The 11,850-nt window shown below is 52.0% G+C and overlaps 1 protein-coding gene across 2 annotated transcripts; it reads right to left on the bottom strand.

Moving 5' to 3' along the window:
* Positions 1 to 229: 229 nt before the first annotated feature.
* Positions 230 to 8,541, bottom strand: TOR1AIP2 (torsin 1A interacting protein 2). Of its 2 annotated transcripts, none has more exons than XM_069022868.1 (6): positions 8,377 to 8,541; positions 7,344 to 7,542; positions 5,303 to 5,692; positions 4,869 to 5,183; positions 4,310 to 4,474; positions 230 to 3,501 (listed from the first exon to the last, which is right to left on the bottom strand). In XM_069022868.1, exons 2-6 carry the CDS (start codon positions 7,375 to 7,377, stop codon positions 2,741 to 2,743), a joined length of 1,665 nt encoding a protein of 554 aa, XP_068878969.1. In that variant the 5' UTR covers positions 7,378 to 7,542; positions 8,377 to 8,541; the 3' UTR covers positions 230 to 2,740. The 2 variants fall into 2 exon arrangements, with proteins under 2 accessions (XP_068878969.1, XP_068878970.1); XM_069022869.1 differs by having other exon boundaries at positions 231 to 3,501; positions 4,376 to 4,474.
* Positions 8,542 to 11,850: the final 3,309 nt, after the last annotated feature.

Below are 11,850 nucleotides of genomic sequence, written 5' to 3'. Positions count from 1 at the left end.
AGGGGACTGAAGAAAATCCAAACTAACAGGATAAATCCTCTTTTTGCCAGCCCTCTCTCTGTTTAGGCTAGAGCTGGGCAAAATAATTCATCACAAAAGTAAACCTTTGTGTGTGCTGCGGTGGTGGAATATCAAGTGGAACCAATCTGTTGAAATGAGAAATATTTGCTTTTTGTATTTCTAAAACATTTCAGTTGTCAGTGGATTTCAGTTTCGTTTATTAAGTATTATGCAAACCCCGGTGTATTTCAGCCTGGGGGTTGAATCCAGCAGCTCTTTGGGGCTTTGTTTTTAATTTTGCCTCAGTTGAAAAAGCTGCAAATATTTGCCCCAAACAACTGAGGAAAATGTTGTTTAGTGTTTTTCCAGGAAAAGAAAATATTCACTTTGTTTGCACAGCTACAGCCCTGACCTAAATAAAACTTTGTCCAATACAATGATCTCTTTAGCTTAATGAAAATAGCTAAGAAAAAGGAATGGAATACAGTAAGACTCCAGCCTCACTTTGCTGGCTTCTTTCACAATCTCATCATTTATTTTTAAATAGAAGTCCTGTTTCAGAAGCAAGCAGATACTTTGTCTTTAAAAGGCCATGAAAACGTCTCCGTATTGGAGGAGCTCAGGTGGGTGACGCTTTCAGCAAGGGCGAGCTGCCTGTGCAGACCTGGGCAGTGCACTGCAAACACAGCGTGTAAAACAGAGAGAGAGAACATCCGAATCCAGACTGCCACCAGAATATTGGCACAGCACGAGGAGTGCTCTGCTGGTTCTTACATCAACACCCACACTGAACCGTGCAGAGCAGGATAGTGTTTTCTCTCACCACAGTAGTGTCCAGCAAGAGAGGAGAGGCAGAGGAGGAAGCAGCCTGTATCTTGTACCACACCGTGCCCTGGGCTCCAGCAGGCAGTTCTCACATTTAGCTCAGCATTTATCAAGGTTAAAAGCCCTGTGGTCTCGTCTTCATGTCCCCAACCAACCAAGAAGTCTGTTCTTTGGCCAGAACACGGACAAATAACCCTCCCTCTTCCTTTGTTTTGTCCCCTCCTCCAAGTTAAGGGCCACTGATCTCCTGAGACAGGTCAAGGCACACGGCAGGGGGAAGGAGGACACGGGCTGTGGTTTTAGGGTGCAGGGCTGCGCCTCCCCAAGCCATTGGTGGGGCAGATCAGCAAGGCACTGTTGGCAGGACACCCATGCAACAGCAGGGTCCAGTTGCTGTAAGGAGCACAGAACAGATGTGCAGCTCCTAAAAAACACCATGGTGGTGTGGATTTGGTCTTGTTTGGATACAGAGCCCAGCTCTGCAAGGCCTCGGTCTGTGCTGCTCTGTGGAAACGAGCCATGATCAGCTACAGCTGCTCCGTCTGCACAGGCACACGGGGCTGGCACTGGGGCTGCCTGTTGGCTTATAATAAATGCTGTAGCCTGCACCTGCCCTCCAGGTGTTCCTGAGTTGGCTGCTCTGCTCCACAGCACCTGCAGAAACAGTATGCAGGGGAACCACAGTGTTTCCAGGACTTGGATTTCTCTTCCTAGGATGCAGAGAAGGAGGCACGGTAAGAAGCTAACCTGCTTTGTCAAGGATTTTTAGTGTTAATGGCAGAGATTTTGTCTTCACCAGTTAACCCAGCTCTGCTCCTACTTGCTTTGGCAGATGCCAGAGCTCCATGTGCCTGGCAGGGAGGCAAATGTACCCTTGGAGGGCAAGGACCTGGTGTGCCACCCTACATGGTTTGAAATATCAGCATTAACATCTACATTCATCAATAGAAATCACCCGGCTGGCAGGCAGCTTCCAGCCCTGCACACAGATCAGGGATCCAGGTGAAGAACAACCTGTCATGTGGGACCAAAGCATCGGCCCGAGGAGAGAGTCACAGCCTTTGAGTACCAAAGGCACCGAACGGACGTTTTTTAGAAAGATGCAGCATTAAGTTACATTGTATTATTAATTTTTTTTTCCCTGTGTAATCCCTTGAGGCTTCACACTATCAGGATGACAGCAACTGTTTTGTTGCTCTCTGGTTCTGGAGCTTGTTCTCTGGCACACGGGATCCCCTCGTGGGATCCCCACCATGAGCATAGTGTTCAAGTGCTGACCACCTGGAATTTCTCATAATTGATCTTTAGGGGATCTCTGAATTGCAGGTTTGTTTCAGGATCTGGGCTTTGCCTGGGGTCAATCAGGCTGTGCAAGTGGGTCTCTATCGGGGCTGACTGGTCAAACCCTTGACTGGCAAACTGCTTTTCTTTCTGAAGCATGCCTTCAAAATGTTGGGCTTTGAGGAATTTGACCTTTCTGTGTTCTAGCAGCTCCCTGGATAAAGCATATTGTGAGGCCGATGTACGCAACTTAAGCAAGCTGAGGGGCAGGGAGAGATGAAAGAGCTGCTGAATCACAGTCTCTTTCTGTCATAATGATTGTGTACATTATTTGTCCATATCTCGATAGAAACACTACCTGCAAGGTCCTGTTTTCCCTCCTGCCTCCCTACACATTGATGTTCTCCCGTGCAAGCAGCAGTCTAAAATACCCCCTCTTCCCCTTGAAACATGTGTGTCGCCTCCAGGACTCAGCTGCCCAAAGGGCCTGGATCAACTTGTGCCTGTCAAACTCTTCCCAGCAATCTACAAGAAACAAACTGAAGAGAATTAACACCGGTTGTGCCTCTGCTGGTACCAGAGCCAGCCAGGACCATCATCCCAACCCTCCTCGGGGCTCTGGCCACCTTTGTTCCTAGGCTTTGGCAGAGCAGCCCCCCTCCTCAATGGTCTGCACCGGGTGGATGGGTAGGACCAGGTGGGAGATGCGGCTCCACAGCCCGCTCAGCTTGTCAGAGTCCATGTGGTCGTGGGAGCTGGGGGTCCTGGTGCTGGTGAACTTGGCCCAGAGGAAGTCACGGACCCTCTCCTCCACCTGCCGGAGGCTGATTTGGCTCTCCAGCACGTCCTCCTCCAGCAGCACCGTCAGCAGCAGGGCCACGTCCTTGAAGGCGGCGCTCTCGTGGTCACAGTACTTGTAGAAGATGAGGGTGGCCCCCGCGGGCAGCAGCTCGAAGCGGTGAATGACCGCGGCACGGCCCCCGGCCTGGAAGGCCGAGCTCAGCTCCGAGTCCACCTCCAGCTTGGCGCGGTCGCTGTGCAGCCCGGCCTTGTGGCTGCCGTCGATGTGCACCGTGCTGCCGTGCAGCGCGGCCGAGTAGGAGTCGGCCACGCGGGCGCTGAGGCACCGCAGGGTCCACTCGCCCCTGCGGGCGGCCGCGAGGATGATGATGGCCGGCTGCGTGTGCTGGGACGCGTTCAGGTGCTTCTGCAGGAACTTGCGCCCACGAAGCCACAGGTGGGGGCTCTGGCCCGGAAACCTGTGCTGCAGCTGGTCGAACTGGGACAGGAATGCCTCCACTGCGGGGTTCTTGCGGGGCTGCTGGGAGCTGGAGGTCGGGCTGCCGAAGCAGAATATGCAGAAGCCGAACACTGCGAGGCCCACGATGACGAGCCCTGTTCAACAGGGGAGAGACACGAGACGGGGAACAGGAGTCAGTCCCGAGTGACCTGCAGTGACACACTGGAAGGTAGCTACAAAGGCTCTTTTTCCCTTCCCAGACCTTCCCCCCTGCACCAGGGCAGTGGAGCAGGTGGGCCAGGAAAGGTGAAGAGGCCGCTGGCTCTGTGTTGTGAGACTCCCACTCCAATACAGCAGGCGAGGGGGCTGCAGCTCCAGAGATGAGGGCAAGGCTACAGCTTTGTGCAAAACTTCCTGAGGGAATTGCAGCTGCCCACTAGCTTTCTTCTCTTTCCCCCTCCTCTGTTTCCTTTAGGGTTTGTGGCTGTTCACAGCACCACCTGTGGAGGTGTCTGACCCAGGTAAGGGTTCGCTGCCCTCCTCCATGCTATGAGCGAACAAAGGCCACTGTGCGTCTGCTCAGAAAACACAAGGCAGCAAGGTCCAGACACAATGGCTTGTGTCCCTCTCCATGGCAAAGCAGGGTCTCTTGGTAACAGGAGAAGCGTGTGATGCAGATCAGCATCACTGCTCCCGCTTAGAGCCCCATGACACAGCAGGGCTGGGGAGGGCTGTAATAATCAGCACAGTAGCTCCCCAGACCTCCCAGGACATCCCAGGGCACTCACAGCATGATTAACAAAATTTGCCAGCTTTTGAGGCTGAAGAGCTGGAGGGAAAGCTGCTACCATAGGCTCAAACTGAGCCTGTATTTAAGGGGATGATTTTTTCTTTCAAACCCTCAGAAGAGGCTGTGAAAGGTCCCGAGAGAGAAGAGTAACTTAATTAAATGTGCTTCATTACTTGCTCCTGGAGGATCAGTGCCTTCTGGTCGATGAGTAACATGCAAGGGAAGCTTCTTTTCCTCACCTTTCCACAGGAACGACTCTTTGGCCTTCTCCTGCTCTGTGTTTTGGGTGGTGACGTTCTGCAGGCGAGACTGAGTCTCTGGATTTGGGGCTGTGTCCCCTGCAGTTAGAGAAAAGACATGTGCCACTCACTGCTGAGGGAACAGGTAAATGGAGCTGTAGTAAGAAAAGCAGGAGCTCCCAGCTGAGGGAAGAGTTAGAAGTGAATACTGCTTTGGGTTAATACTGCCCTGAGTCCTGGCTCTCTCCTTTCGGCCTGGGCAAGGAGAAAGCCAATGCAGAGTGCAGTGTGGCTTCATGCCTTTCAAAGCATGACAGGAGCCAAAGGAGAGAGAAAGAGAGAAGCCAGTTAATTTCTTATATCTTCTTTCCTACTTGACTCCAGAAAAGTGACAATGGCTTCTAGAGATCTCACCCAACTAGTGTTCTAATGCCCATGGGAAGTGTAGGCTTGGCCACAGAGGAAGAGCAGCAGTGTGCAGCCACCAGCTCACCTTTTGGTCTTTTCCTTAACACGCCTTGGGACTTGCTCTCCTGTGTTCCTTGCTCTCTGGGTGCCTCTGGCTCCCAGTCTGGGAGAGTGGCACCGGTGCTCTTCTCTGCCAAGAGGCCCCCAGGGACATCTTCCACCCCAGTCACATCCAAATGTGTCATTTCACTCTCAGAGCTCCGTGCCTTGCTTGCTGACAAAGCATCTTCCTCTGCTCTGTGGAGGCTTTCACGCTGCCCAGTTGTCTCCTGGTGCTCCCATGTTTCCTGGTGGACAGGGCTCCCTCCTTTGCCATCCACGTCACCATGGCCCAGCCCAGCTGTGGGGAATAAAGTTCACAGACCCCTTTTAGCCCAAGAACCAACAACTCTTTCTCCTGCTCTGCCTCCTCTAAGCCAAGGCCCACGTTATCAGGCCCAAAGGTGGGGAGAGACTCACCTTCATCCAAGTCCTCTTTTTCCAGGGGTCTTTCTGAGACACCTTCTCTTGTCTTGTCAGATTCTTCCAGCAGTACTTCAGTTTCCTGGGGAGCTTTCTCCTCTACTGTGGGACCAGCTAAACCCAACAGTGTTGTCTCTCCCCCATCAGCAGTTGATTCACACACTGAAGAGTCCTCCTCTGGTTTGCAGGATGTCTCAGGCCCCCTGCTTGTCACTTGGTGCCCAGGTGCTTCCCGGGTGGACTCCTGGTGCTCAGGGGTTTTCCAGGCAGGTTCCTGGTGCTCAGATGTTTCCCAGGTGGGCTCCTGGTGCTCAGGGATTTCCCGGGTGGACTCCTGGTGCACAGGATGCTCTGCTGTGCTCCCCAGCTCACCCTGGGCTGGTCCAGCTGTTGGGATCAGAGTTCACAAGCCCAGTGAGCCACACAGGAGTCAAGAATGCCCAGTGCTTTACCACCACCCACAGAACTCCCACTTCTGGCACTGCAGAAACATTTACCCCCAGTGAGACAGGAGAGAGAACAGAGTGACCAGAAGTGAGAAAAACTCTTGGGTTGAGGTCCAGACAGCTGAGTGAAGGGAAGGAGGGAATCGGTATGCCAAGGCAGTCGCTCACCACCTCTACAAGCAGACTGATGCCAGGCCAGTCTCCCAGCAGTGGCCACCTTGGAAGTCACCCTCTTCTCCCTTTCTTCCTGTGCCCTAGTTTTTATTGCTGAGCATGATGCTACACTGTATTCAATAACCCTTTTTCCACCTTGGGTCCCTGCCCAGTCTTCGGCCCACCCCAGGGTATTGGCTGGGCATGGGCAGAAGGCCTTGATGCTGTGCCAGCACAGTTCAGCAATAGCCAAAACTGCTCTGTTTTCAACATTTTTTCCCTAAACCCACAAATCCAAACCACAGCACTTACAGCTGCCATGCTAAAGCCAACTCAATCCCAGCTCATGTCCTAGGTGGGGTGGGCAGGCAATTCCTTTGTCAGGTGGTAAGATATATTACCACATCTTCCATAGATAGGGGGTTTTCCCAGATAGCTATGGATTTGAAGAATTCCTAAGGCTGTTGTTGAGTACAGTTATGCCAATGCACTTCAAACATCTGTCTGAATGTAAATGATAATTCTGCTCATGCTCTGTCTGCTTCTGTTCTGGAGCTGCTCTCCCAAAGAGCCATGGCAACTGTTTAATTAGAAACAAACATTGGAGAATGATTCAGTCTCAGATGCTGAGACTGAACAGCATTTGTGACATATTCTGACTCTTACAGAACCAAAGTGCAGCTATTTCAGGCACTATTTGTGAAAAATTGCTTATGAATGATCAAGCACTACAGTGACATAAATGATTACGCTGTAATTAGAATAAACACTGACAAAAAAGGCAAGGAAACAGAGAAATTCCAAATTTCTAATTTGGAAACAGAGAAAAAGCTGCACTTGTCACTTGTCAGAACATTATTTTTACATTCTTTGCTGATTATTACAGTAACATTTCTGACTATCTAGGACAGACCTGAGCTGGTGATGGCATCACCGTATCACTGACACACTCGTAGGTACGAGTCATAACAAGGCTCCCACAGAAAGTAAGTACACAGTAGAAACTGAAGCATGAGGAACTTGGAGGTATCCTGCTGTTCCAGCTGGGCATAAACTACTCCTTGCCCTGCTTCTTCCAGAGTTTTTCCAACCCCAGGTGGTGGAAAACTGGCTTATTTATATTTAAGCATCTGGGGATGGGAAGCACCAGGATGTAGGGAAGAAAGCTCTTCCAGTTTGGATCTCTCTCTTCAGCATTCCTTGTGCTGCCATCTCGGATGCAGAGTCTAAACCTGCTGCAGATAGGAATCTAAAACTGAAAGTAACTTGTTCATCTTTCACCCTTTAAAAAATGACGGCAACTTGCTTTCCTTGGCCTGGAAAATATGGGATTCTTTTACTGGTTTATTTTTCTTTTGCACAGGTTTCCCACGTCACTGCTGAAAACTTGTAGCAAAGGGATTTTCCTAGCAGATGGAGTAAGTGTAGGATTCACTTACCTCCAGGCAGATCCATGCTTGGATTCTCTTCCATTTTCCTTCTCCCTGGAGCTCTGGCCTCTGCACGGTTTGGTTTCACTTTCTCCAGTGCTCACACGGAGCTGTATCTCCCTGCTGCTCGAGGGGCTGACCGAGTCCTGCCCCCCTCACAGACACCATCCCGTCCTGGGCCGGGGAATTCCACGCAACGCCCACAAACCTGATAAGCAGAAACACGGGAGCAGTGATTCACGGCGGAGGAGGCTCCTCCTCCACGATTCCCAAGGTGAAAACGGGCGGATGTCACCCCTAACCATGAACCTTCAGCCCATGGGCTGTCAGCTATTTCGCTTCCCGTCAGTCCAGGGGTTAATGCAAGCCGCATTTATCTGGGGACATGCCAGGGGGGTGAGGCACTGCTTGCTCATCCCGACGGACTCCGCCGTGCTCCCGGACGGCAGGCCCGCAGCCCGGGGCTCGGCAGGCTGCCCCGTGTGCCTTTGGGCAGCTGGTACCTCACAGCCAGGCCGACACGGAGCGATGATGACCCTGCTCCTCGCAGCCGCCTGCCTCCAGCGTGCGGGACCGGCAGCGCTCCGGCAGAGCCCGCCCGTGGGCTCGGCAGTGCCCGGGCCGCGGCTGCGAGCCCGGACCCGCAGCCCGACTCCTGCACCCCTCCAGAGATAATTCCCCCCGGCTACAGCACTTTGGGACAGGGCACAGCCGGAGCCGGGCTCGCTGGTGTAACCCGGGAGAGCCGATGGCTTTCCCAAGCACAGCTAAGGCGGCATGGAAAAACTCCCGAGAAACTTTCCCCGCCGGAGAGTGGCCCGTGCGGTTTTCGGCACCGAAACCTCCAGCCCAGGCTCCTCAGCAGCTGCTCGGCACAGGGGGACACCTTGCCTCCCAACACTGTCTCTCACACACGATTTGGGGGTGTGCGGTGCTGTCGCTGCTCCGCCGCCCGGCTCTCGTCCCTCCCCTCCCTGCTCCCGATGCTGACGCTCCCGCAGGAGAAGGAAGTCGGGAGAACAAAGTGGAGTCGGACGCTTACCCAGGCAGGTTCCGAGCCGGTCAGGGCGGCGATCAGAAGCAAAGGGGTGGCAAGAGGAGGCCAGCGCTGGCCTTTCCCCTTGCCCTCCTTCCCAAAGGCCCTTCGGGACCAGGACACCAGCACACACCCTGGAGCCTCCGCTGGAAGCGTGACGGTGAACTCTGCCCTTCCCTGGCTCCCGGCAGCCTGCTGGGAGCTGTAGTTTTCCTTCCCACAGTCGTTCTCGGATGCGGTCAGGAAACAATAACTCCTTTTTTTTTTTTTTTTTTTTTTTTGGCTGTATTTCTGCCAAAAATAACTCCGTTATTGTGCGATTTCCTTCAGGCGCTTCCTGCATTCAGTAACAGTGTTGCGGATTGAAATAAGGAAAACACAGTGAGGGGGGAACTGGTTTGAGAGTTGATTTAGGAAAAGGGCTACAAGAAAAGCAACCCAAACATGTAGGTAGCAAAGCCCAGACTGTGGAAATGTCACACTGCCAGTGCAGAGAGGCTGGGGAGGATGTGAAATGGAGGGTCTTCAGCATCAGCCTGGAGGGAAAGGGAGGCAGAGCCCACCCAGTGTCCCCTCAAGTGGTCCAGAGACTGCAAGCGGGGGAAAAGGTCTGAGAGCATGTGTGTCAGCCCCCGGCCTCATTCAGGCAATGCTTTTCCAAAAAATTATGTTCTAACTTGTGGTGCCTGCACAGTGGCATCTACAGGCATGGGTGTGTTCCAACCCCTTCCCTATTCCCCCTGCGCAGGACACATTTCATGGAAAGCATCAGCATGGAGCATGCCAGGGGGAAGGCAGCAGCACAAGGAGTAGCAGAACAGAGACAGCAAACCCCCTGGAACTCAGCTTGCTGCCTTTTCACCAGCATCCCCAGAGGAGACCAGCAGCAAATGGCTGAGGCAAAACACAGGGAAAGGCAACTGAAACGGTGCTGGGAAGGAGCAGGCACTGAGTGGCTGAGACTCCTCAGTCTGTGAAGCAGAGGGCTGAAGGGGGACATTTGGCTAATGTTTGATTTGTTTCAGTTTGACTAAATTCCCCCCTTGCTAGTACCTGAGGCACCTGTAAAACAGGTAAGAGGTTGGGTTCAAATGGGCAGAAAAAAATACTCCTTTATGCTGTGTGGAGGAACCCTTACTGGCTCATGGAGCGCAGGGGCAGCGTCAGAGGGGTCCATAAAACGTGTGTGCCACATTAGCCAGGGGTGTCAGCATGGGCACAGGTATCAGTACTGATGCTGCTCGTGTCAGGAGGGTGATGAGAAGGCCAAGTGTGCTGTGCACAGCGCACGCAGCCGAGGCAGGGCTGCACCTTACTTCTGACAGCGGCTTCCTCATCACCCGCAGAGCCAGGGAGGGGACAGTGGCCATGGCAGACTCAGCACATTCCCTTATCGTGACCAACCTCTCACCAGGTGCAGCAGAGGCTGTAAAACCAGGAGAATGGAAAAGCAGGAAAGAAAAAGTTGGCATGGCCGATCCACAGAGGCCAAGGTTGCCTTGAGGGCCCCGCTCCTGCCTGCCATCAATCTTGCACCCTGACTTAACTGCATCAGTAATGAACAGCCAAGGAACAGCAGAGAGGAGCTGCAGGTGTCAAGGGCTTTGTGAGAATCCAAGTATTTTCTATCCCTCTGTCCCTAAAACCATCCAGTGCCTTCAACGCAGCAGGTGTTTGGGGCTGAGGGCCCACCCTTTCCACAGAAGCACAAGTGTCACAAAACTGGTGGCAAGTGTGTGACAAAATCAGGGGGTCATTTCGGCTTCTCCAGGTTGAGAACCTGGTTCCCAAAAAGTCGTTTTTCAGGAAAATTACCTGGTTGGCCTAGGGCATGAAGTCATCACAAAACTGTTACAAAAAAGGATCTTGACATTGTTATGTTGATTTTTTTTCCTGGTGTGGTATTTGTTACATCCTCTTTTAGTTCTTGCTTTAGAAAACAATGCTCAATGTGTGTGTTCTGCTTTTAGGACTGAAAAGATGGATAATATTTACTGCTGGTATAGAAGAAGGTATGTTTAACTTAACTCACAAATATTCACTTGCTTTTGAGTGAAACTGCAGCAATTATGGTGTGTTAGTAAAGCATTTAAGATATTTTTTGTTTTGAAATCTTTGTATAGAGAAGACAGGCGCAGGAGTGGAGGCTGAAAGGCACTTCCCTCACCCAGCCTTCCTGTTGGATTGCACAGAACATGCACATGCCTACTCCATTTACAACCCTGAAAAATAACAAAATAACCTCACAAACATGAGCACAGGTGTTCCAGGGTATTGTAGATGAAGTTACTGCTCTTACAGTATCGTCTTCCTCATTCTTGACTTTTTTCAGTGTGTAGAAATCTTTCAGTACCCGTACAGATGAGGGGCTGACCTCAGCAAGGGCAGCTCTGCTCAGAAGGACCTGGGGGTCCTGGTGGATGACAGGTTGACCATGAGCCGGCCATGTGCCCTGGGGGAGTTGGGAATCTGGGGTGCACGGGAAGAGTGTGACCAGCAGCTCAAGGGGACCGATCCTGCCCCTCCACTTGGCCCTAGTGAGGCCACATCCAGAGTGCTGTGTCCACTTTTGGGCTCCTCAGTACAAGAAAGACAAAGAACTGCTGGAGAGGGTCCAGCGGAGGCCACAAAGATGATTTGGGGTCTGGAGCATCTCTCTAGTGAGGAGGGACTGTGGGAGCTGGGCCTGTTTAGTCCAGAGAAGACTGAGAGGGGATCTCATCAGAGCATACAAATGTCTCGAAGGGCTGTCAAGGATGGGTCCAGACTCTTTTCAGTGACAGGATGAGGAGCAGTGGCCATAAACTAAAACACAGGAAGCTCCACCTCAACATAAGGAAGAACTTCTTTACATTGAGGGTGGCAGAGCACTGGAACAGCTGCCCAGGGACAGCCCGGAGTCTCCCTCTCTGAAGATATTCCAAGCCTACCTGGTTCCTCTGTCACCCGCTTCAGGTGACCCTGCCTTGGCAGGTGTGTTGGACTGGATGATCTCCAGAGCTCCCTTCCAACAGGAACAGTTCTGTGATTCTGTGAATTTGTAAAAGGGTCTCTATTTGCTTAGCAACTCATTTCCAAGGTGGTCTTGAGCTGCTCGCTGCCCTGGCACATAGGAGCACCATGAGTGCCTGGTTTTCCCAGCTTTGGGCAGCGCACAGACTCTTTTCTGAACTCGGTGAGCAGTCCAGGTGTCTGTGTGTGTTTGTGGAATAAGAAGGTACTATTTCTTTGCTTAGAAACATCACAGAAACATAGAACAGCTCACGCTGGAAGGAAGCTCAGAAGATCATCTGCTCCAAACTTGCATGGGAGAGGGAGTCCAGAGGAGATCTTGGAGTCCCGTCGAATTGCATCTTGAAAACCTCCAGTCACAGGAACTCTACCACATGCCTGGGTAAAGATGCTTTATCAAGAATGCAATCAAATGCATTTTAAAATCCCTGTTTACCAGTTATGCGTGCGAACAAATGGGTAAGAAAA

Source organism: Aphelocoma coerulescens, chromosome 8 (genome assembly GCF_041296385.1).
Source record: "Aphelocoma coerulescens isolate FSJ_1873_10779 chromosome 8, UR_Acoe_1.0, whole genome shotgun sequence".
NCBI lineage: Eukaryota > Metazoa > Chordata > Aves > Passeriformes > Corvidae > Aphelocoma > Aphelocoma coerulescens.
This window is presented reverse-complemented; position numbering and strand designations above follow the sequence as displayed.

Coding starts and splice junctions, on each gene's coding strand:
- TOR1AIP2 (XM_069022868.1), bottom strand. CDS start 7,377: ATGGAAGAGAATCCAAGCATGGATCTGCCTGGAG. Junction 5,184..5,302: donor AAAAGAGGACTTGGATGAAG/GTGAGTCTCTCC, acceptor TATTCCCCACAG/CTGGGCTGGGCCATGGTGAC. Junction 4,475..4,868: donor GTTAAGGAAAAGACCAAAAG/GTGAGCTGGTGG, acceptor CTCTAACTGCAG/GGGACACAGCCCCAAATCCA.